This window comes from Lithobates pipiens, unplaced genomic scaffold (genome assembly GCF_037356315.1).
Source record: "Lithobates pipiens isolate NorthernLeopardFrog02 unplaced genomic scaffold, aLitPip1_a1.2 Scaffold_3, whole genome shotgun sequence".
NCBI lineage: Eukaryota > Metazoa > Chordata > Amphibia > Anura > Ranidae > Lithobates > Lithobates pipiens.
Genome location: NW_027507790.1, coordinates 272,055,726 through 272,082,740, shown reverse-complemented (window position 1 = coordinate 272,082,740; position 27,015 = coordinate 272,055,726). Strand labels below are relative to the sequence as shown.

The 27,015-nt window shown below is 44.4% G+C and overlaps 1 protein-coding gene across 1 annotated transcript in view; it reads right to left on the bottom strand.

Annotated features, from left to right (window-relative positions):
* The window catches only part of LOC143940042 (vomeronasal type-2 receptor 116-like), a 48,832-nt gene extending 43,198 nt beyond the window's left edge, over window positions 1-5,634 (bottom strand). Inside the window, exon 1 of the mRNA XM_077461090.1 lies at window positions 4,858-5,634. Within this exon, the coding sequence (XP_077317216.1) occupies window positions 4,858-5,601 (744 nt within the window). The 5' untranslated portion in view covers window positions 5,602-5,634. The remainder of the gene's footprint in view (window positions 1-4,857) is intronic.
* Between the last annotated feature and the right edge of the window lie 21,381 nt (window positions 5,635-27,015).

The following is a 27,015-nucleotide window of genomic DNA, read 5'->3' as shown; positions in this document are numbered from 1 at the left end:
GCTTTGAGGATATAGAATCTTGACCTCAAGTGCTCACTGTTCATAGTAATACTGCCTCTCTTTCTTCTTTTCTTCTCTAGCTTTCCACTCTGTTTTTTTTTTACTAACCAAACATCTATAATAGCTATACAATTTCATACAAACTATATTAAATAACAGATGTGAAGTTTAATCCTTGTGATTTGAGATGAGACACTTGGGTCTAGACCCTGAACTCCAAGACATAGTTCTACTAATGAGTTTAATACTTTAGCACCGAAGTTCTAATGTTGTTAAGTTGGTGGTAACCCCTGACATATATACAGCTTTTTGTATTTTCCTCCCTCACCCTGGCAAGGATCAACACTTGATTGAAACGCAATATGGGTTTACCCTTGTTGTTCTCTGGAAATATACTATATATATATATATATATATATATATATATATATGTATATATTATAATCATACACATGTGTATTCTTGTTTACAAACTGATTTTGTAAACTATGCATTTAATTTCTAAATAAACTTGTTCTTGATGTAAAAAAAAAAAAAAATTCAATCAGAGACAATTTGGTACAGTTGCCTTTAGCGAGACATTTTTTGGAGGCAGGAAATTTGATTTCCCAACTAAAATGATGGTACTGGAGGGAATTAATAAACATAGGAGGGGTGGTGACCAAGAATCCATTCTAAAAAAGCGAAAAAGGTACATTGGACTAATTTGCTTGATACTATTACCCCTGAGGCCTCTTACACATGATCGGATTTTCGGCAGGGAATTGTGTGATGACAGACTGTCTAAAATCCGAACCGTTAGTATGCTCCATCGGACAATTGTTGTCCAATTTTCAACCAACAAATGTTGGATGGCAGGCTAGTAAATGTTCAGCAGACACCAGTCTGTTGTCAGATTTTTATATCCTCTGTACACAAGTCTGTCACACAAAAGTCCAAAGTACAAACACGCATGCTCGGAATTAATTCTCACCAAACATTACATTAGCAGAAGGTGCCTAAAGGGTGGCACTCAAGAGCTGAAATTCCACGTAGTACGTCTAGTACGTCACTACGTTCGTGTTTGTTGGCCGACAATTGTGTGCCGTTAGTATGCAAGACAAAATCTAGGCACACGCCCTTCGGACAAAAGTCTGACACTCTGTTTGCCAACAATCGGATCGTGTGTACAAGGCTTAAGGGGTTGAATACAGCTCTGGATTTATATTTGTTTATTTAGGGGATAATTAATTTGATGTAATAGCCAGAGAGTGATACATTGTGTACATGTTTCTTTTTGACAGATTACTTGCCAATTGATGTGAGCAAATATACATCGGCAGAATGGCGAGGCTGGGCAAAGTAATGTACTCGTACGTTACTTAGAATTTCCCATCGCCTGCCGCAAGCTCCGTGACCGTGCCCGCGGGACCTGCAGACTCAATCACTGTGGGGATACACACGATCATGTCACGGAGCTGAAAAATGGGGAGATGCTCATGTAAACAGCATCTCTCCGTTCTGCCTAGTGACAGGACTGATCGGGAGCAGCGATCAGTGTCACGTCACACAAGCCCATCCCCCAGACAGTTAGAAACACTCCCCTAGGACACACTTAACCCCTCCCCGCCCCTAGTGGTTAACCCCTTCACTGCTAGTCACATTTTTACTGTAATCAATGCAATTTTATAGCATTGATTGCTGTATTACTGCCAATGGTCCCAAAAATGTGTAAAAATTGTCCGATGTGTCCGCCATAATGTTGCAGTCATGATAAAAATCACTGATCGCCACCATTACTAGTAAAAAAAAAAAATATTAATAAAAATGCCATAAAACTATCCCCTATTTTGTAGACGCTATAACTTTTGCACAAACCAATCAATAAACACTTATTGTGATTTTTTTTACCAAACATATGTAGAAAAATACGTATCAGCCTAAACTGAGGGAAATATTTTTTTTATATATTTTTGGGGGATATTTATTATAGCAAAAAGTAATAAAATAATGCTTTTTTTTAATTAAAAATTGTTTATAGCGCAAAACATAAAAATCGCAGAGGTGATCAAATACCACCAAAAGTAATCTCTATTTGTGGGAGAAAAAGGATGTCAATTTGGTTTGGGAGCCACATTGCATGACCGCGCAATTGTCAGTTAAAACGACGCAGTGCTGAATCGCAAAAAGTGCTCTGGTCAGGAAGGGGTTAAATGCTTTTGAGGCTGAAGTGGTTAAACGAGTTGAAGGCTTCTGTTGAAATACGGGAGGGCTCTACGCTTTGCTAAACATTTCCCCACATGTGATATAAGGATGTATAAGAAAAGGATCTAATGTGTATTTGATCAATTACTACTCACATACTTGATTTTAAATGTGTAAAATGATGGTATTTAAGCCATGTGAGTAACTTTGACTTTAGTTGTGTGTTTGATCTGAAGAAGGGCGTAAGTTTGTGAGCCCGAAACGTAATGAACTTACACATCAGGTAATGTTTGTTAGAATGTTGGTTGGATAAATACATTTTAAGTGCAGCGATCCTCTGGACTTTTTCTTATATTTGGTCAGTGGGGTGACCAGATCGCATTGCACTAATTGAAGACTGGGTGCAGCTTTCCTCTACTTTTAAAAGTTATACATACAGTATCACACAAAAGTGAGTACACCACTCATATTTTTTGTAAATATTTTATTATATATTTTGATGTGAAAACACTGAAGAAATGCCACTTTTCTACAATGTAAAGTTGTGAATGTCCAGCTTGTATAACAGGGTAAATTTGCTGTCCCCTCAAAATAACTCAACACACAGCCATTAATGTCTAAAACACTGGCAACAAAAGTGAGTACACCCCTAAGTGAAAATGTCCAAATTGGGCCCAAAGTGTCAATATTTTGTGTGGCCACCATTATTTCTCAGCCATGTCTTAACCCTCTTGGGCATGGAGGTCACCAGAGCTTCACAGGCTGCCACTGGAGTCCTCTTCCCCTCCTCCATTATGACATCACAGAGCCGGTGGATGTTAGAGACCTTGCACTCCTCCACCTTTCGTTTGAGGATGCTCCACAGATGCCCAACAGGGTTAAGGTCTGGAGACATGCTTGGCGGGTCCATTACATTTACCCTCAGCTTCTTTAGTAAGGCAGTCATCATCTTGGAGGTGTGTTTGGGGTCATTATCATGTTGGAATACCGCCCTGTGGCCCAGTCTCCAAAGGGAGGAGATCATGCTCTGCTTCAGTATGTCACAGTACATTTTGGCATTCATGGTTCCCTCAATGATCTGTAGCTTCCCAGTTCCGGCAGCACTCATGCAGCTCCAGACCATGACACTCCCACCACCATGCTTGACTGTAGGCAAGGAGACACACTTGTCTTTGTACTCCTCACCTGGTTGCTGTGACACACGCTTTACACCATCTAAACCAAATAACTTTATCTTGGTCTCATAAGACCACAGGACATGGTTCCAGTAATCCATGTCCTTAGACTGCTTGTCTTCAGCAAACTGCATTCTTTCTTTTGCATCATCTTTAAAAGAGGTTTGCTTCTGGGATGACAGCCATGCTGACCAATTCTATGCAGTGTGCAGCGTATGGTCTGAGCACTGACAGGCTGACCTTCCACCCCTTCAACCTCTGCAGCAATGCTGGCAGCACTCATTCTCATCTAATGCCAAAAGACAACCTCTGGATATGACGCTGAGCATGTGCACTCATCTTCTTTGGTTGACCATGGCGAGGCCTGTTCTAAAAAGAATCTGTCCTGTTAAACAGCTATATGGTCTTGGCCACCGGGCTGCAGCTCAGTTTCAGGGTCTTGGCAAACTTCTTATAACCTAGGCCATCTTTATGTAGAGCAACAATTCTTTTTTTCAGATCCTCAGAGAGTTTTTTGCCATGAGGTGCCATGTTGAACTGCCAGTGACCAGTATGAGAGCGTGAGAGCGATAACACCAAACTTAACACACCTGCCCCCCGTTCACACCAGAGACCTTGTAACACTAATGAGTCACATGACACCGGGGAAGGAAATGGCTAATTGGGCCCAATTTGAACATTTTCACTTAGGGGTGTACTCACTTTTGTTGCCAACGGTTTAGACATTAATGGCTGTGTGTTGAGCTATTTTGAGGGGACAGCAAATTGACACTGTTATAGAAGCTGTACATTCACTACTTTACATTGTAGACAAGTGTCATTTCTTCAGTCTTGTCACATGAGAAGATAGAAATATTTACAAAAATGTGAGGGATGTACTCACTTTTGTGAGATACTGTAGTTATTATTAGTTAGTTAGTTACTATTTCAGATTTTAGAATTTTTGGATTTTCGTTCTTATTTTTTCGGATTTTTGTTCTTTCTAACGTTCGCATTTTCAAATTTTTGGTTTTTCATTAAAATTTTGGGATTTTCATTCTTTTTTTGGGGGGATTTTTGAATTTTCAGATTTTTTCATTTCGTATATTTACAAATTATTAAAATAACAAATCTAAATGAATGAAACATATTCCCATTTTTCCTAAATTCCAATTTTTTTTATTTCAAAATAACAAATTGTGATTATAATGAATGACCTAAAAAAAACAAAAAACGAATGAAACAAAAATGAACACATTTTTCAGCAGTGCACATGTCTGCATAATATAGGATAGGATCATAGTAATATAAATACTTATTATCCAATTTTTTATTTCAAAATAACAAATTGCAATCATAACGAATGACCTGAAAAAAACAAAAAACAAACCCCAAAATACGAATGAAACAAAAATGAACAGATTTTTTAGCAGTTCACATGTCTATATAATATAGGATAGGATATTATACATATATATAGTTTATATATAGTAATGTAAATGCTTATTATCCAACTTACTCTGTGCTGGAATTTATTTTGTTTAGATTTATCTTTCTTCATGTACATTCCATGTACAACATTGGCCAGAACATATACAGCCCTGTATGCATAGGAGATGAAAGCCGTATAACTGTCAAATATGATTGAAACATCTTTTAGATCTGTACAAATCTCTCCAGAAAATTGTTGGTACATTTGTAAAAGGTTATTTTTTAATATGTTTTTGGAAAGGCAGTGAAAGTGAAAAAGCCCAATATCTTCCATTATGGGGTCATTTAAGGAGCAGGAGAAGTTGACACCATCCTTAAAATTATTGATTTTTATTTCAATTTTTTGTGCCCAAATAAAAATGAAGCTGCAGTTGATTAATGCATAGCTACCCAGATCGAAGCTGGATAGTTTATTCCATGTCGGCGGGAAAATAAATGTGATCGTTTCGATAACAAAGGGTATACGAGAAATAAAATAAAAAAAGTGTGTTGTGTAGGTTCCACAAATTATGATAACTTTAGCCGATGATTCATTAATAATCCTAATTGTCTGAAAAGCATTTGCGTTATTATCAGTGAGTTGAGTGATGTAATCTATGCAGATCCCGTGTTGGCTCATCATCTTACTCAGTTCTCTGGACTCGTCATCACTGCTGCCATCATCTGATGTTATTATTCCAACCCAGTTCCACCCAAAATGCTGCAAAAGTTGTATAATAGCTGTAAAGCGGACCCGATCGTCTGGTGTCATACGGAATAAAGATGGATACATTTTTCCATCACTCAGGCGAGGGTCAGTGGATCGATAACCGATCTGGATAGAATGTTAGGAAATAGATAATTGCGATGTTAGTATTCAAATATTGAAAAATGTGTAGAATGGAATATACAAATGGCAACCAAACAGACAGGAAACATCTATGGCAGAGCACTATAATTGGATCCCTGTCCAAACATCTGACACCCACAGATCGTTATACATGGGCGCCGTCAATAAATTAGTTTTGTTCTGTTCCGTTACGGTTCATATTAAAATTAATTCGTACTCCGTATTTCCTGTCCGAAATTCAATTTCAATTCGTACGAAATACGAATTGTCGTTAGGTTCGTTAACTTGTACGAACGTTCGTTACGATGAATTTAAAGGCAAAAAATATACCTCAATATGACAGTCGATGCTGATGGAAGTTTGGTTTTTATCCGAAATACGAAATTCCGTTTAAGAATTTCCTATCCGAAATACGAATTTTCGTTAGATGAGGGGCTCACACCATCCCTGTGCTGTGCTGACTTCCGCTTTCGGATTCGTAAAACAAAAGTTCGTATTTCGTACAAAATTCGGACGCATGGCAATTCGTATTTCGGATCCTCCCGAACGTGTGAATTTAGGGAAATTTGTACGAATATGAGATTCGTACGAAACGAATCGCACATGTCTACAGATCATTAGACCAGACATGTGCGGTTAGTTTCCTTCTAAATTAATATTACTACGAACCTAATCATTCTCTTCATTCTTCTCAAGACCTCCTGCTCTCTATCTCTCTCGTCACCTCCTCCCATGCTCGCCTCCAGGACTTTTCCAGAGCTTCCCCAATCCTATGGAACTCCTTACCCCAATATGTTCGATTATCCCCCTACTCTGTTTTTAGATGATCCCTAAAAAACCCTCCTCTGCAGAGAAGCCTATCCTAACCACACCTAACAACTTTAATTTCACTTATCTCCATCTGATCATCCCCCACAGCTGTTACCTTTTGTTCAACTTGACTCTCCCTTCTAGATGGTAAGCTCTAATGAGCCGGGCCCTCTGATCCCTCCTCTATTGAATTGTATTGTACTGTACTGTTTGCCCTCAAATTGTAAAGTGCTGCACAAACTGTTGGCGCTATATAAACCCTGTATAATAATAATAATAATAATAATAATAATAATAAAAATAATAATAATAATAATAATATTTAGACACATTTTTCGTTATTTGGAGATTTGGATATGCCCGAATACCCATACTACAATATAAACAAATTTTACCGAATGCTTCGAATAACGTAATGAAATTAATCCAAATTTTGGAAATTAGGACTGAAATTCAAATCCAATTTTACATTGAACTCCATTCGAATTCTAACTACACATATTGCTGAAATCAAAGGCTGTGTGTATTATTAGAGTACCATTTGGAAATAATGCTCTTTTTGTTAAGCCAAAGGTGATTTAAAGTAAATGTAAACCCACTCTCATCCTTTCCAAACTACTGCCATAGTGTTTTTTTATAAGGATATACACGCCTCCTGCATTTATACTTAACTGTCTAATGTCTCCCCTCTGTCTGTTCTTAGACCTGAAAAACTGAAAAGATTCTGTGGGTGGGTCTGTTGCCCTGGGCCCGGTGGGTGGAGTCGTGATGTCAGTAGAATCCCCGCCCACCTCTACACTCCCCTTGCCAAACGTGCATTTTCTTCTGTGTATTTTTTACACTGAAGTTCTGCTATGATCACTAACATGACTTCAGCGTGCCCAATCACGCTGAGGTGTGGAGCAGCCAATCCTGGGAGAGCTGGAGAAGAAAGGAGGTGGGGATCTGAAGTACACAGAATGTCCCTCAGGCTCCTGCATGAGATATATAAATCACTTGTCACTCACAGCAAGGGGGGAGAACTGACTCCTATTTCTCTGTGTGTCAGTTTTTATCTTATTGAAAAAAGATAAGAGGATTGCTCAGCGCTTGATTACCTCTTTGTGGCAAGACTGGGCACAGGTGACATGAAATCCTATACTGTACAAGGTGCAAGCCTTAATTAAAAAAAAAAAACAAAAAAAAAATCAGGTTTACATCCACTTTCAAGAGTCATTGTATTCATTTGATGAAGAGATTTTTCTTTTGTTTGTTCAATTTGCTGCTTTCAAATCAAAAACAATAAAACATTTTCATTTTGACCTTTTCGAAAAATGTATTGATTTGATCATTTGGAATAATAAAAAAAAAAAAAAAAACGGTAAATTAACAAATCAAAGCGATGCGAAGCAAAACAAATGTTTTCGTCATGCACATCTCTAGATTAGTATAAAGAAAATACTGCGCTATCTTAAAAATGACAAGCTGCGGCTCAAAAATGTTATACACCAACAAAATATTAGACAAAAAAGCTGGGGTATCTTTTTGAATACCAACCTGATTACAAGTGTGGCTTTTTAACTGCGGATTACCCTTTCAAGTTGAGGAGTTTATTTTGGCATCATCACCATCCCTGGCTGTGGTTAAAGCCAAACATGCAGTGTGGCCCCTTATAATAAATTTGGGTGTCACATCGGTGGCACAAGACTTTTATGGACTATTATTAAATTATTATAATCCTTTGCATTATTTATACATGGATATTATTTACTTATATGTGGATATTATTTATTTCACTTTACTTTATTCAGTATTTGTTTATATTCATTGAGCTTATGTCATGCACTTCTAGCTATACACCTTATGGTTCCATTATTGGGTGTTGTTTTTGTTCCAATTAGGTACTTATATTTAATCTAATTAATTTCATCACTATATATATTTATTCACTTTTTATGTATTTTTTTTTGGCACTTTAACATCACTATGTGCACTTTATTGAGTTTTTGAGTGTTGTCACATGTCTAGATCAGTCATTATCTTTTAACCCCTTCACGCCTAAGGGTAAAACAAATCTTAATACCTAAGCACAATTTTGCAACCTTGACATGTGTTATAGAAACCTTACATGTCATCACAACTACTTTGTGCATCAATTGGGAGGAGGCCAAGCAAGTCTATATACTGGAAAGTTACAACTCAACACACCCCCCTCCACTCATTCCTCTCAGGATCGGCTTCTTCATAGATACCCTTGCACACTCCCTATAAGCAGCCATCACCTGAGGAGATTTTGTATGACTCCAGATATAACCACACATATACCCATCCAAAAACACTTCACCAACCCCCCCCCACCCCCCTTTTTTTCTCTTTTTTCTACCATACCTATCTTCCACCACCATGGGGACTAGGTTCCTCCGCTATGGTCCTTAGTCTTACTTGAGTGAATGAAAAATTAATAAGATATATTTGTTAGTTATAATTACTTATTTTGAATGGTTATTAAGCAAAATATGTTCTAATTGAGATGTTTCGCATCTCAGGAACCTCAATGGTTCTTATAGTTTATAATTCATTGTCCTTCCAGTACAAAAGTACTTCTTATTCTCTGATGAATGTACCAATGGGAGCATGGAAGGGATGGAAGAGTGGAAGCAAAATGGATATGCCCCCACCCATTCACAGTTTGTGCCAAATGGGGGTGTTCAGGTGGACTGGAGGCATATCCGGCATCTCCAGCCGATTGCCACAGAGCTCCACATATCCATTGTTACATAACTTTTTTGGTCCAACTCTAATTGTTCTTTAACCACTTCAGCCCCAGAAGGATTTACCTTCTTAATGACCAGAGCATTTTTTACGATATGGCACTGCATCGATTTAACTGACAATTGTGCGGTGGTGTGACAATGTACCCAAATAAAATTGACGTCCTTTTTTTCCCACAAATAGGGCTTTGTTTTGGTGGTATTTGATCACCTCTGCAGTTTTTATTTTTTGCACTATATACAAAAAAAGACAGACAATTTGAAAAATTTACTTTCTGCTATAGTAAATATCCCAAAAAATACATACAAAAAAGTATTCATCAGTTTAGGCCAATATATATTATTCTATATATTTTTGGAATAAAAAAAATTGCAATAGGCGTATATTGATTTGGTTTATGCAAAAGTTATCGTGTCTACAACCTATGGGATAGATTTAGGGGCTTTGATTTACTTATTTTTACTGTTTTTACTGGTAATGGCAGTGATTTGCGATTTTTTAGCAGGACTACAACATTGCGGCAGACAAATCTGACCCCAAATTACTCTTTTCATTGCCTCGTGTCCATCAGACAGAGTACGAGAACTGTTGCCGACTACGCCATTGAATTCTGTACTCTGGCATCAGAGGTTGCTCATGGTCGCTTGGATTCCATCAAGGATGAGATAGCAGCCCGAGATATACCTACTGTGCTGGAGAGCTTGATCTTGCTTGCCATCCTCATTGATTCCAGACTCAGAGAAAGACTTTCTCTTAAGCAGCGCTTGCGGAAGCCTCCTGTACATTTGCCTCCGAGCTTTGTAGTCTCACCCATACCTCCCTCACCTCCCATGCCTCCTGGTACCGAGTTGGCCAGTGAAGATGAACCCATGCACCTGGGCTTCACGCGTCTCTCTGCGGATGAGAGAGCCTTTAGGAGGAGGGAGAGATTGTGCCTTTATTGTGGCCAGGCAGGTCACTTTTTGAAGTCTTGTCCTATCCGTCCAGGGAACGCCCGAGCCTTGAGGTCCTGTCATGGACAGACCTTAGGTGGCATTATTTAGTCCCCAGTTATCCAGAAGGATAAGCCCCTGGTTTTGGTCACCCTTTCTTGGGCTGAGTCGTCCATCGAGATACAGGCTCTAATTGACTCTGCGGCTGCAGGCCGAGGCTTGTCGGAGACCTTTACAGCCTGCCCATGTGACTTATGAGACGGTTCTGTTGTCCATGACCGCAGGGGCTCTTCACCATGAGATAATCCAATTCCAAGTTATTTCCTCACCCAGGTTTCCGCAGGTTATTGGTTATCCTTGGTTACAGAGGCACAACCCCTCTTTTGATTGGCTCCATGCTGAGGTTCTCTCCTGGTCACCACAATGCAGTGAGACATGCTTCCTGAAGGTATCCAAGGTCCTGTGCACCTCTTCACTCCCCTCCCTGCCGGAGGAGTACCGTGATTTTAGCGATGTCTTTGATAAAGGTCAAGCTGGTAGTTTGCCTCCACACCGGTCTTATGATTGCGCAATTGACCTTCAACCTGGTGCCATACCCCCTCGTGGCAGGGTTTACCCTTTGTCGGTCTTGGAGGATAAGGCCTTGGAGGAGTATGTTGCTGACGCACTTTCTCGAGGTTTCATACGCAAATCCTTGTCTCCTGCTGGTGCTGGTTTCTTCTTTGTGAAAAAGAAGAGTGGTGAACTGAGATATAGATTATAGGGGTCTCAATCGTGTCACGATTAAGAATGCCTACCCGATTCCATTGATTACAGAGTTATTTGACCGGATTTCATGAAGCTTGACTTGAGAGGGGCATACAATCTCATGCTCATTAAGGAGGGCGACGAGTGAAAGTCTGCGTTTAATACCAGAACAGGCCATTATGAATACTTGGTAATGCCTTTTGGCCTTTGTAATGCCCCAGCAGTTTTCCAGGAATTTATTAACAATGTCCTCTGAGATTTGGCACAGTTGTGTGTGGTGGTGTATCTCGATGATATCCTCATATTTTCCAAGTCCCTGGAGAGCCACCACACAGATGTCTGTTGTGTGCTTCAGAAACGAAGAGAGAACAATCTCTATTGTAAACCGGAGAAGTGCGAGTTCCATCATGAACAGGTTACATTTCTGGGCTATGTCATTTCCATGCCTGGTTTTTCGATGGGCCCAGAGAAACTTTTGGCAGTCCTACAGTGGCCTCGACCCGTGGGTTTACGTCCTCTGCAGCATTTCCTGGGTTTTGCCAACTACTATCGGAAGTTTATTTGTAACTTCTCATCTCTGGTCAAGCCCCTGACTGATATGACCAGAAAGGACGGTAACCCACAGAGTTGGTCCATTAAGGCCTTTGAGACTCTCAAGGCTGCCTTTGTTTCTGCTCCTGTGTTGGCACATCCTGATCCTACGTTGCCTTTTATCCTAGAAGTTGATGCTCTTGAGACTGAAGTTGGCACCCTTCTGTCTCAACGTCCTAACTCTGAGAGCGCTATGCATCCGTGTGGCTACTTTTCCAAGAAATTGTCACCTGCTGAGTGCAATTATGAGATTGGTGACAGAGAGCTGTTGGCGTTCATTTTAGCCCTGAAAGAATGGAGACATCTCTTTGAAGGTACCACTGTGTCTGTTCTTACTCTTACTGACCATAAGAATCTTACATTCTTGTCTGAGGCTAAGCGACTCTCTCCCAGAAGGGCGCGATGGGCTCTTTTCTTGTCGAGCTTTAATTACATTGTTTCATTCTTACACGGTACTAAGAATGTAAGGGCTGATGCCTTGTCACGACAATTTTCCTCCACTTCCAAGTCGGAGTCGGTTCCGGTTCCTATGATTCCTCCTGATCAAATCTTGGCTATGATTCGCACCAGTCTTACTTCTCCTTTGGGTGACAAAATTCTTGCTGCTCAGGTCTATGCTACTCCTGATAAACCTTGTGACCGCTGCTTTGTCCCAGAGAGTCTCCGTACTGCCGTTCTCCAGACTTACCATTCTCCCAAGGCAGCTGGCCATCTTGGGAAGAATCAACTCTTTTGGGCCATTTCCCAACAATTCTGGTGGCCTAGTCTACGGGCTGATGTTACTGCCTTCGTAGCTGCCTGTCCCGTGTGTGCTCAGAGTAAGACTCCACGACACCTTCCAGTGGGCCTCCTACAACCCATACCCAATGGAGAGAGGCCCTGGACTCACCTGTCTATGGATTTCATTGTGGAGTTGCCCAACTTCCAAGGCAACACTGTTATCCTTATGGTGGTTGACCGGTTCTCAAAGATGTGTCATTGTATTCCACTTAAGAAGTTGCCCACCACTAAGGAACTGGCTTCCATTTTTGCTCAGGAGATCTTTCGCTTACATGGGCTACCCAAGGTGATTGTCTCGGACAGGGGCAGTCAGTTTATCTCCTGGTTCTGGCAAGCCTTTTGTGCACAGTTGGGAATCCAGCTTGCGTTCTCTTCTGCATATCACCCGCAGGCTAATGGGGCAGCAGAACGAGCCAATCAGTCCTTGGAGCAATTCCTACATTGCTATATTTCTGGCCATCATAACAACTGGTCTAACCTATTACCTTGGGCAGAGTTTTCTCACAACAGTGCCTTGATTTCTGCCTCCCGATTGTTCCCATTTATAGTTAATTATGGTTTCCAACCTTCCATGTTGCCTGACTCGTTTGTTCCGCAGAGTATTCCTGCATTAGAGGAGCATCTCCGTGGTCTTCATTCCACTTGGGTACAAGTCCAGGAGGCTTTGCGTCATGCTAATGATAGGTATAGACTCCATACAGACTGCAGATGCCTGCCTGCGCCTTCCTATCAGGTTGGGGACAGGGTCTGGCTGTGATCTCGCAACCTCCGGCTTCGTGTTCCCTCACTGAAGTTTGCACCTCGGTTTATTAGTGGCTAACGCATTGGCTCTTCCTCCTAGTATGCGCATCTCAAATGTGTTTCATGTCTCCTTATTGAAACCATTGGTCTGTAACCGATTTACCACCTCAGTGCCACATCCTCACCCTATTCAGGTTGAGAACCATGAGGAGTATGAGGTACAATCCATTGTTGACTGCCGTAGGTTTCCGTGGGCGCATACAGTACCTGGGGCTTTGGAAGGGGTACGGTCCGGAGGAACACTCCTGGGTTTCATCCTCTGACGTAAATGCCCCTATCCTCCTGTGCAAATTCCATAAATAGTTTCCCCTCAAGCCGGTGGCCCTCTGAGGGAGAGGGGTTATTGAGGAGGGGGTACTTTCAGGGCTGGCTTAGCCCTTCCTTCTCTGGGCTGGCCGCTCGGCTGTCGGCTAATTGCCATCTCTCTTCTCTCTCCACAGTTACCAGCTGTTCCTGATGATGCTCGCCTGACCTGCCTACTTAAAGCCTTCCAGCTCACTTCACCTCTGCCTTCACCTTGGTCACATCACTAGAAACCATCTCCTGCAGTTTGTTTAAAGACTAGTTTGCTGACATCCCTTCTGGCTCTTTATCCTGCTTGCTGTTGCTCTACTTGGATCCCTCACTTCTGGCCTGGCTGACTACACGATCTGGTTACTGGACTCTGACTATGCTTGACTACGCTTTTTCTATTTACCTTTTTATTTTTATCAATAAACAAGTGTGATTTAATTGTACTTCTGTCTCAGTCTGATTCATGGTTTCTGACACAAAAAGAAATAAAACACACACACACACACACACACACACACACACACACACACACACACACACACACACACACACACACACACACACATACACACACACACACACACAGTTTTTTAACAATTCCTTTATTAAAAAAAAACAAAAAAACAATGTCCCCCAATTTATCATCAATCACAATGCTTTGTTTCTGTTATAACATTTTGCAAATAAGTAAGCTTTCTCCTGCACAGATGAGCAATGATGGGGCAGCACTGATGGGCAATCATGAGGCGGCAGTGATGGGCACTGATGTTAAGGCGCTTATATACAGCACCGATGGGCACTGATAGGTGGCACTGATATGCAGCACTGATGGGCACTGATCGGTGGCACTGGTGGGCACTTATAGGTGGCACTGATGGCCACTGATAGGTGGCACTGATTGACATTTATACGCAGCATTGGTGGGCACTGATGGGCACTGATAGGTGGCACTGATAGGTGGCACTGAAGTGCATCACTGATGGGTACTGATGGGTGGTTGAAAGATGGGCACTGATAGATGGCACTGATAGGCAGAACTGATGAAGAGACTTTGATAGGCATCCCTAATTGGCGCTGATTGGCATCCTTTGTGGGCTCTAGTGGCCATCCCTGGTGGACATCCCTGGTGGGTCTGCACTGATAATCAATGTGCTGATTATCAGCTCAGACCCCCATGTCAGGAGAGCCACTGATTGGCTCTCCTCTACTCGTGCCTTGTCAGTGCGACTAGAGGAAAAATTGATAAATGGCACTTCCTGGTTACCATGTCATCAGCTGTGATTGCAAACAGCTGATCACATGGTAAAGAGCCTACATCATAGGCTCTTTATCAGGATGGTAGATGTGGTGTGTCAGAGTGACACACTGCACTACTGAGCACCGCTCATGCAGGGCTTATCCTGCTGGACGTTATATGATGCCCAGTTAGGATAACTTAACCACTTGGTGCTCACTATTCTGCTATAAGGTGGGTGGGGAATTGCTAAAAACTGTCTGATGGTGAAGTAGGCAGCACATGGCGGTTAGCCTTCGTAGTGGGCGGATCGTTTTTTTGATTGATGATGGAGTCACATCAGGAACATTTTATTATTATTTTTTTAATTAAGGAATTGTCAAAAACTGTGTGTGTTTTTATTTCTTTTTGACACTTTTTTGATGAATGAGTATGAGCAAAATGTACCCCATACTCAGTCACATGGGAGGGTTCCTGGATCTGTGGGCCCCCTTGTTAAAGGGGATTACAGATTCCGATAAGCCCCTTGCCCACAGAACCCCCACTACTACGGCCAAAGGTTTTGGGGAAAAGGTCAACATGGGGACAAGGTGCTTTGGGGTGAGGGTGGGGACCCCCCATGTTGAGGGTATGTAGCCTGGTATGATTCAGGAGGAAGGGGCGCTTGCTCATCCCCCTTTCCAGGCCTGCCAGGCTACATGTTTGGATAAATCTGATATGGATTTTGGGGATGCACGCCATTTTTTTTTTTCATTTGGCATGGGTATTTCCTTAAAATCCATACCAGAGCAAAGGGCCTGGTATGGATTTGGGGTGACCCCAATGTCATTATTGTTTCACATTTTTATATTGCCTGCAATATTTGTTTTTCATTCAGCTGTCAGCAAGGAAGCCCGTTGATAGCTGATGACTCATCCGTTGATGAAGCCAGCTTCCTTGCCAGCTCCTTAACAACCATTCCCTATGCCCTGATTGGGCAAAACTTTGCGCAATCAGGGCTTAGAATACATTGTGTAGCTCACAGTGCATTGTGGGGTGCTCAGCAGGCGAACATCCCGCCAATCCCCACGCAAAGTCGGGTGTTGGCTGAATGGCCAAACGGGTGATGTTTGGGCCAAACTTATGCTCAGTCCAAACCGCTCGCCCAACACTAACATTTGATATTTTCCACAAGTTACAATATTCTGAATACTCTAAACATATGAACAAGTTTCTGTTAATTTTCATCTGCACCCCTTCTAGATTAGTAAAGCTATAAAAAATTGACCTACACTGTACTAAGTCATCTTTCAAACACACCGTGTTACTTAAATAATATATTGCAGTGATCACTTACCTGTGTATACCGATACAGGCTGAGTAACTGGGTCAAAGCATGACTTGCATAGAAATTACTGTCACCAATAAAACCAGCCACTTCTCCATGTCCCTTACAGTAATAGTTGGGAGCTTCCTTTTCTCTAGACAATATCTTTATGGCATATCCCAAAGTTTTCTTTGGATCAGAACAAGTACTAAATATATGATAGCCCAGGGTAACATTCGGTAGAAGATCGGGGTCCTTATTAATCTCTTTGACAGCAAACATCATCACCAAGATGCTTTTGTATTCTTCAAGGTCAACACTGCAGGATATTGAGATATTTTTAAACAACATGAAATGGTTACTTCTGAGACTTCAGTTTGGGCGCAGCCATGGGCGTCCGCAGAACTTTTTCCAAGGGGGACGTCATTTCAAGGCCACTCATGCTCCGCCCCTTTTTGACAATCTCATGAAAATCTTTCCACTGGTAATACATATGTGTTCTATAACAGATAATTAATCTTCACTTTGCATTGGAAGTTACTCTGGCGGCTGTGTTCCATGCCCATATAGCCTAGAGAATGTACATCTTTTTACATTGCAATACATCTGTTGTGGCCATATTTTGATCTCACATTCTCACTGTATAGGCTGTTTTCATAAAGATAAAAATATGGCAACAACAGATGTATTGCAATGTAAAAAGATGTACATTCTCTAGGCTATATGGGCATGGTATGCAGCCACCTGAGTAATCTTGCGGACGCCCGGGTTTCAAATACCAGCCCTGGAAAAAATTTCATACCAGCCTTATTATACCAGCCCAACAGCATAACGTCATTATTTTCTTGTTCATGAAAGGGAAAACCATACATTTTAAAGCACATTTGATGAAGAGAGTATTAGATATAGATATGAAATCACATAGGGAGATAGATAGATAGATAGATAGATAGATAGATAGATAGATAGATAGATAGATAGATAGATAGATAGATTGATTCCGGGGCGTGGCTTGGTGCCGGACCTGAATGGCCGCTTAGTGCCTGAACTCCCGTCCGTGGAGGTTCTTCTGATAAGCCCAGCCGAGCCATCTGCCGCCGAATATGGGGAAAAACTCCGGGGATCCTTCCCCAACCAGGTCCCGCTCGCCGAGAGGATCCGGCACACAGAACAGCCGCAGAATCCCAGAACTCTTCTGGACCCAGGTACGCGAGGCTTCAGATCGGGCCTACTCCCACGCCGCACGTTCCTCCAGCCTCAGCCCCTCAGGCAGGAACGCTGCCCAACCCCAGCCTATGGCTGCAGAAGCAAGTGCCCCTCAGCCTCTCTCCATGCAAGATCTGAGATCTGTTGCAGAAGACATTAAAGCCACACTTGCTTCTGCTATCACTGATCTCAGGAGAGATATCCAGGCGATGGCTGTGCGGATGGATGATCTAGAGGAAACAACAACCCTCCATGCCAATGCCATTCAGCACTTACAGACATCATCCCACTCCCAAACTACACAGATCAGGGATATCCAAAGGCAAATGGAAGGTTTAGACAACCGTGGCCGCAGCCACAATATTCGGCTAAGAGGAATCCCTGAATCCGTTGAAAATGCGCAAATCGCAAAAGCCACTATCGCCATATTTAACGATCTTCTGGGCAGACCACCTGAAACACCCATTGACTTTGAACGCTTGCATAGAGCTCTAAGACCCAGAGGCAGAGACACAGATCCACCTAGAGACGTCATATGCTGTCTGATCAACTTTAAACTGAAGGAGGAAATCCTTCACAGGGCCAGAGACCGTCGCTCCCTAACCTATCAAGGAGCGGACATTAAATTGTTCCAAGACTTCTCGCCGATCACCCTGCAAAATAGAAGGGACCTACGCCCTCTCCTTGACCTCCTACGCACCAAGGGGATCCAATATCGATGGAAGTTCCCCTTCTGCCTCTCTGCTTCCTTTCAAGGCCGTACAGCAAATCTACGCGTACCAGAAGACCTACCCGCCTTCTGCGAGACACTGAATCTTCCACACGTCGTCATCCCAGATTGGTATAACACCCTTCGTCTGCCACGTATGAGAAGATCAACTTCCACTGATGCCATCCCAGTATGTGATGACTTTCACATCAGACGCCGCAGAATCACTCCACCAAGAGAATCCGACATTTCAGACTCCCGGAATGTGGTGCCCAAAAGCCCAACTGCCTCCCCAGCTCATAGAAGAGCCCGTCATGACAGATCCGACTGAAAGGCCTCTCCCCTACTCTTCTATGCATCTGAACACCAAATGCACCTCATCATGACAAGAGCCTTTCTGCAACTCCCTTCGGTGACACCCAAGAGGACAGGATCTTGCCACATACGGCTACAGATAAGTTTTATTTTCTCCCCAGTTTCTGCCTACACTAGATTCCTGATTGATATTTAATATACCCCCAGGTTACTTGACTTTTAACAAATGGCTACAATGTATGTTTGATGCCCCCGCTTGAGAACCCTCTTGCTTGATAAATCCTTTCGAGACCAACCAACGGTCTCCAAGGAGAAAGATGTCCCCCTAAGACTAGCCATAGACCCCCCAGCAAAACACCTCAGTCTGAACTGAGAGACTGGTCAGTTCTGACAGATGTATATCTGACCTTAGGATTGGAACTATAGCACCAAATACTTCCCCTCGCCCTGCCCAGGGCCTCCCCCTTCGCCGCTTCTCACCCTTCCCCGTGCTTCCTCTACTTGCCTCTTTCCTTCCCTAGTCCCCCTTCCCTCCCACACCCCTCAACGAGTGCTTTCATATGTGAACCTTTTTAGCCTCTCCACTCCAAGAATTACCCTTAACTACAGTTCAATAATTGTAACGCATTTCTCATGGGCTGTTTGGGGGTGGTTTTGGGGGGGGGGGTGAGGTCGCATGGAGGCCTACTCCATCATCGCAAAGAACCACGGACCTACTTTACATACCTCCTCTGGATGCCCTGTGAGAGAAAGGGGATACACGAGTATTTCGGGATTGGTCTGTACCAGAGGGTTCCGTCCCACATATTAGCTTTTACCTCAAACACTCAGTCGCTCGACTGATCTTAAAATTCCCAATTCACACACACGCACCATCTGGGCATAATCATCCCCGCCTCCAGATGTCTCTAGTCTATTTCGCCTTGCACCTTCTGGAACGATAGACACACGTTTGGGTTCGTGCCACCCACATTCCAACACAGTCATACTCAGACTAGATCCTGGCCAAAGCTGATTGCAAATTAATCGTTACTCATCCAAACTTAAGTGTGAGGAAGAGGGCCCTCTGATACAACCTTGACCAAAGTTATCCTTTTATACGTTGACATAACTTGTTATATACAATGTTGATCTGTTCTGTTATTAGAGACTCTTTACATCTCCCCCTTATTGGAGATGTAAGAAAAGTTATTTTTGGGTAAAGAAAAATTTGTATTCTTGTTATGGTTATTCTAATCATATGTGATGTCTTGCATTTTAGAACTGTTTATGCATATTCAAAATACATTTGCTCAACGACCTTAAGAACATACCGTTTGTTTTGCCTCCCTGAGTTTAGCCCTATAGCTACTCCATCAGACACCAGTAACAAGGGCTCCCCTTTTACAATCAGCAGAATAAATCTTGGCGGATGGAAGACATTGAGTCGTGACTTCCTCCACCTCCTCACAAGACGGGAACTTTAGTGTTCCTGTCACACTTTACCGGATACTATCTTAACCTCAGGGTAGGTTAAGTACAACCTCCCTGAATCCGGAATACTGATTGCCCCATGGTCTTCTAAGACCTAGGTTCCTTCCCCTTCCTCCCAGACTCCCTCTTCTCCTCCCATTCTTTTTCCCCCTCCTCCCCTTCCCTTTCTTTTTCTCCCTTGCCCCTCCCTCCCTTTTGCCCGTTCCCTTCTTCCCCTCCCTCTTGTCTCCCTTTCAAACTCACAGCCTCCCCCATCACTACACCCCTCTCAGGACAAAAACTACTTTAGACCCCGCCTCTCCCCGGATCCCTTCAGTTTATTCGTGAAGAGGTAACTACCCGACATCCTACAAATCCCTGTGAATTCTCAGGTCGCACAATAACGCACTATGAAACGCATACACACAACCCAAAAACTCTCCATTCTTAAAATAATTTCACTGAATGCAAAGGGCCTCAACATACCCAAAAAACGTAGCCAAGTGCTTGACATGATGTATAAACTAAAAGCAAATGTAGTATTTCTACAAGAAATGCACTTTCGCACAAACAAAATCCCCAAACTTACGAACCATATGTTTCCAACTGTGTATCATGCGACCAACCCACTCGCAAAAACCAAAGGGCGGACTTCTGGTGCTGTTCGCGCGGTGGACATGCGTTTACATTGTGAAAGAACTTTGACCCATGATGACACATCCATCATGGGGTACAGGACAGCCAATTGAGACATTTCAGCACATGGACAATTGGACATCCCCCTACCTTATAAATAGACCTGATCTGGTGGCCGTTTTACATTCTGTCTTTTGTCAGTGTAGGGACAGGACGCTGTGTGGAGCAAGGACAGTCAGTTTAATCACTAGCTATTACTATTAGGTCTAGTGATGGACGAACGTTTCGCCCGGCGGTCGTTTCGCGGCGAATTTCCGACATTCGCGGTCCGCACGTTCGAACGCCTTTTTCCGTCGTTCGCCGCGGCGGACTTACGTGTTTAATGTATACAAGAACTTTAACCTTTGGTGACACGTTTATCATGTGATACAGGACAGCCAATTGAGACATGACAGCACATGGACACTTGGACATTCCCCCTAACCTATAAATACACCCGATCCGGTGGCCATTTTACATTCTTTCTTCTGTTACGATAGGGACAGGTTCCTGTGTGGAGTAGGGAGAGATAAACCACTAGCTATTTGGTACACAAAAGTTCTTTTCAGGACTGGTATAGGTGTTAGGTGTTGATAGGTTTGCTGTGCTGCTGATTCTTGCAGCAGCCTGAGTGTCTTTTGTTAGTTTAGAGAAAGGGAAAGGACGGTGTATGCTACAGGGACAGCCAGATTAGTCTTTCATCATCATCATCATCATCATCATCATTAGCTGTTACTATCAAGGTCCACAAAAGAGCTGTTCCAGTAACCACTAATCGTTCTCTTTTTTTGCCAATTTGTATAGGGACAGGAAGGAAGCAGTGTTGTCAGGCAGTGAGGGTAATTTTAAAGACTTGCTGTTATTATTAGTTCCACAAAGGTTCTTTTCAGGACTGGTATCAGTGGTACAGTAATAGGCTTGTACATGTATAATATTCTTTCTTCCAAATATAGAAAGGATATTATACTTGACTGCTGCCCTTCTGCTGCAGTCTGCTAAACATTCACAACTCACTTGTTCCACAAAAGTTCTTATAAGGACTGGTAACTTGGTATAGGGTGCTACGGTACATAGGCTTGAGTGCGGTACAGTCTGCTGTTCTGTAAGGACCGCTATCGGTCCACAATAGATAGGGTTGACGTGTACCACTGCTGACCGCTGCCCTATACTGCAGCAGTCCTTCAGCGGTATAGGGACTGACGTACAGTCTGCTAATCACTAACACACAACCTGCTTGTTCCACAAAAGTTCTTATAAGGACTGGTAACTTGGTATAGGGTGCTACGGTACATAGGCTTGAGTGCGGTACAGTCTGCTGTTCTGTAAGGACCGCTATCGGTCCACAATAGATAGGGTTGACGTGCACCACTGCTGACCGCTGCCCTATACTGCAGCAGTCCTTCAGCGGTATAGGGACTGACGTACAGTCTGCTAAACACTAATACACAACCTGCTTGGTCCACAAAAGTTCTTATAAGGACTGGTAACTTGGTATAGGGTGCTACGGTACATAGGCTTGAGTGCGGTACAGTCTGCTGTTCTGTAAGGACCGCTATCGGTCCACAATAGATAGGGTTGACGTGCACCACTGCTGACCGCTGCCCTATACTGCAGCAGTCCTTCAGCGGTATAGGGACTGACGTACAGTCTGCTAAACACTAATACACAACCTGCTTGGTCCACAAAAGTTCTTATAAGGACTGGTAACTTGGTATAGGGTGCTACGGTACATAGGCTTGAGTGCGGTACAGTCTGCTGTTCTGTAAGGACCGCTATCGGTCCACAATAGATAGGGTTGACGTGCACCACTGCTGACCGCTGCCCTATACTGCAGCAGTCCTTCAGCGGTATAGGGACTGACGTACAGTCTGCTAAACACTAATACACAACCTGCTTGGTCCACAAAAGTTCTTATAAGGACTGGTAACTTGGTATAGGGTGCTACGGTACATAGGCTTGAGTGCGGTACAGTCTGCTGTTCTGTAAGGACCGCTATCGGTCCACAATAGATAGGGTTGACGTGCACCACTGCTGACCGCTCACCTATACTGCAGCAGTCCTTCAGCGGTATAGGGACTGACGTACAGTCTGCTAATCACTAACACACAACCTGCTTGTTCCACAAAAGTTCTTATAAGGACTGGTAACTTGGTATAGGGTGCTACGGTACATAGGCTTGAGTGCGGTACAGTCTGCTGTTCTGTAAGGACCGCTATCGGTCCACAATAGATAGGGTTGACGTGCACCACTGCTGACCGCTGCCCTATACTGCAGCAGTCCTTCAGCGGTATAGGGACTGACGTACAGTCTGCTAATCACTAACACACAACCTGCTTGTTCCACAAAAGTTCTTATAAGGACTGGTAACTTGGTATAGGGTGCTACGGTACATAGGCTTGAGTGCGGTACAGTCTGCTGTTCTGTAAGGACCGCTATCGGTCCACAATAGATAGGGTTGACGTGCACCACTGCTGACCGCTGCCCTATACTGCAGCAGTCCTTCAGCGGTATAGGGACTGACGTACAGTCTGCTAAACACTAATACACAACCTGCTTGGTCCACAAAAGTTCTTATAAGGACTGGTAACTTGGTATAGGGTGCTACGGTACATAGGCTTGAGTGCGGTACAGTCTGCTGTTCTGTAAGGACCGCTATAGGTCCACAATAGATAGGGTTGACGTGCACCACTGCTGACCGCTCACCTATACTGCAGCAGTCCTTCAGCGGTATAGGGACTGACGTACAGTCTGCTAATCACTAACACACAACCTGCTTGTTCCACAAAAGTTCTTATAAGGACTGGTAACTTGGTATAGGGTGCTACGGTACATAGGCTTGAGTGCGGTACAGTCTGCTGTTCTGTAAGGACCGCTATCGGTCCACAATAGATAGGGTTGACGTGCACCACTGCTGACCGCTGCCCTATACTGCAGCAGTCCTTCAGCGGTATATTGACTGACGTACAGTCTGCTAAACACTAATACACAACCTGCTTGGTCCACAAAAGTTCTTATAAGGACTGGTAACTTGGTATAGGGTGCTACGGTACATAGGCTTGAGTGCGGTACAGTCTGCTGTTCTGTAAGGACCGCTATCGGTCCACAATAGATAGGGTTGACGTGCACCACTGCTGACCGCTGCCCTATACTGCAGCAGTCCTTCAGCGGTATAGGGACTGACGTACAGTCTGCTAAACACTAATACACAACCTGCTTGGTCCACAAAAGTTCTTATAAGGACTGGTAACTTGGTATAGGGTGCTACGGTACATAGGCTTGAGTGCGGTACAGTCTGCTGTTCTGTAAGGACCGCTATAGGTCCACAATAGATAGGGTTGACGTGCACCACTGCTGACCGCTGCCCTATACTGCAGCAGTCCTTCAGCGGTATAGGGACTGACGTACAGTCTGCTAAACACTAATACACAACCTGCTTGGTCCACAAAAGTTCTTATAAGGACTGGTAACTTGGTATAGGGTGCTACGGTACATAGGCTTGAGTGCGGTACAGTCTGCTGTTCTGTAAGGACCGCTATCGGTCCACAATAGATAGGGTTGACGTGCACCACTGCTGACCGCTGCCCTATACTGCAGCAGTCCTTCAGCGGTATAGGGACTGACGTACAGTCTGCTAAACACTAATACACAACCTGCTTGGTCCACAAAAGTTCTTATAAGGACTGGTAACTTGGTATAGGGTGCTACGGTACATAGGCTTGAGTGCGGTACAGTCTGCTGTTCTGTAAGGACCGCTATCGGTCCACAATAGATAGGGTTGACGTGCACCACTGCTGACCGCTGCCCTATACTGCAGCAGTCCTTCAGCGGTATAGGGACTGACGTACAGTCTGCTAAACACTAATACACAACCTGCTTGGTCCACAAAAGTTCTTATAAGGACTGGTAACTTGGTATAGGGTGCTACGGTACATAGGCTTGAGTGCGGTACAGTCTGCTGTTCTGTAAGGACCGCTATAGGTCCACAATAGATAGGGTTGACGTGCACCACTGCTGACCGCTCACCTATACTGCAGCAGTCCTTCAGCGGTATAGGGACTAAGAGTTTTGTCACAGGGTCATTTAAAAAATGACAGGCAGAGGAAGAGGCAGGCCCTTCCGCAGGGGTGGTAGGGGTAGGGCAGGAGCAACAGGCTTGAGCCAAAGTGGGAAGTTGCAGAAGGTGCGTTCAATTACTTTAAAGGATGCACCAGACTTGGTTGAGTGGCTCGCTCAGCCTTACTCTTCTGCACCCTCCTCATCCTCTCGATCTGCACCCTCTTCTTCACTCTCTGCTATGTGCACCCCCAAAGACACTACCACCAACAACACGACCACCACCACCACCACCACATACCTTCCGCTTGAGTCACTGGAATTATTTTCCGATCCATATCAAGAGGACATTTCTGATGCGCAGCCACTCTTGGTATTGGATCAGGAAGAGGAGGTAGCAACAAGCGCTACTCAGCAGTCTGACGCCAGTACCCAGATCAGCCCAAGGAGGAGGTTGGTCCCCGGTGTTGCTGCCTACTCCGAGATCTCTACTTATAGCGGTGGGGAAGGTGACGTTGATGATGACGTGTCTAGTGATGTCACGTGGGTGCCCACAAGAGAGGAAGAGGAGGGGAGTTCAGAGGGAGATATGGACCAGCAGATAGGGAGGAGAAGCAGCAATGACTTACATTGCACAGCAGGGACAAAGCAGACTGCAAATGTATCAGGAGCGAGTCATCGACCATGTACGGTCACATCTGGCGCTCCCAGGACACCGGCACATGGCTCCGCAGTGTGGGCTTTTTTTAACGTGTCCGCTGCTGACAATAGCGTTGCCATCTGCAATCTTTGCAGTCAACGCGTTAGTCGCGGTAAGCCCAATACTCACCTAGGGACGACCGCCTTAAGAAGGCACATGAGCAGCCATCACCGAGCCCAGTGGGAGCAACGGAACACACAAAGCCACACTGCAGGCTCTCACCGTCCAGCCTCGTCTTCTACTTCTCCTTCTCCTCTCTCCTCACAATTGTCCTCCACTCCACCTTCCATCACGCCAAGCTCACATTTTTCTGCAAAAAGGCAGGCTTCCGTGGGCCTAATGTTTGAGCGTAAAAAAATGATGATGCCGGATAACCCTCTTGCCCAACGGTTGGCGGCTGGCTTGTCAGAACTCATAGCCCGCCAACTACTGCCATATAAACTGGTGGACTCGGAGGCCTTTCGCAAATTTGTGGCCATTGGAACACCACAATGGAAGGTCCCAGGAAGGAAGTATTTCTCAGAGAAGGGCATCCCAGAGCTATATGGCCATGTTCAGCGGCAAGTGAATGTATCTCTGGCACACAGTGTCGGTGCCAAGATACATCTGACCACAGACACGTGGTCTAGCAAACACGGGCAGGGAAGGTATATCAGTTTTACTGCCCACTGGGTGAACCTTCTGACGGCCGTCAAGCATGTAACCCGTGGCACCCGTGTAGATTTGGTTTTACCGCCACGGATTGCATGCAGGCCTGACTCTTCTTCTCCTCCTCCTACTCCATCCTCCTCCCTCTCCTCCTCAGCTGCCTCCTCCTTTTCCGCTGCTAGCGTCTCTTCCACTGCACCGCCCAAGCTCCCCAGAACCTATTCCACATGCCAGGTGAGACGTTGCCATGCCGTGCTGCGTCTGTTGTGCCTGGAAGCAAAGAGCCACACTGGCCCGGCACTCCTTTCAGCTTTGCGTTCACAGGCAGATGAGTGGCTAACACCGCTCAATTTGACAGTTGGTAAAGTGGTGTGTGACAACGGTGCCAATCTGCTTAGCGCATTGAAACAGGGCAAAATCACGCACGTGCCGTGCATGGCACACGTCTTAAACTTGGTCGTGCAGCGATTCCTTGTCAAATACCCTGGGGTCCAGGACATCTTGCGGCAGGCAAGGAAAATCTCGGCCCATTTCAGAAGATCTTACACGGCCATGGCTCGCCTTGCTGACATTCAGCGGCGACACCATCTGCCGGTCAGACGTCTTATTTGCGATTGCCCGACGCGATGGAACTCAACCTTCTATATGCTTGATAGGCTGCTCCAGCAGAAACGTGCAGTTAACGTCTACCTGTATGAACTCTGCGAAAGAAACGGTTCTGGGGAGCTGGGTTTTTTTTCACCGCGCCAGTGGCTGCTCATGCGCGACACATGCAGACTTCTGCGGCCATTTGAGGAGATCACCAAACTGGTCAGTCGCAGCCATGGCGCCATCAGTGACATGGTACCTTATGCCTTCTTTCTGGAGCGTGCATTGCGTCGTGTCATTGATCAGGCTGTGGAGGAGCAGGAGCGGGAAGATGAGGAAGTCGCAATGCTGGATGAATTCCCAGGGGGGGCTACTCTATCTGAGACAAGTCAACAACAGGAGTCTGATGAGGAGTCAGAGGAGGATGGTGCCGGGGCGGATGAGCAGGAGCAAGAAGAGCATGCTTTAAACCTTTCTGGGATCCCTGTTGTGCGAGGATGGGGAGAGGAGAATGAAGAGGACGACATTATCCTGGATGATGAGCAGGAGCCAGGCCACCACACCGCTTCCACTTTAGTGCAAATGGGGGCCTTCATGCTCCAGTGTTTTAATAGGGACCCCCGTATAAAAAGCATGAGGGTCAAGGACCAGTACTGGGTGGCAACGTACTTAGACCCCCGGTACAAACACAAAATGGCGGAAATGTTACCGCCGTCGCAGAGGGCTGTCAGAATGCAGCACTTCCAGGCCTTGCTTCGAGAAATG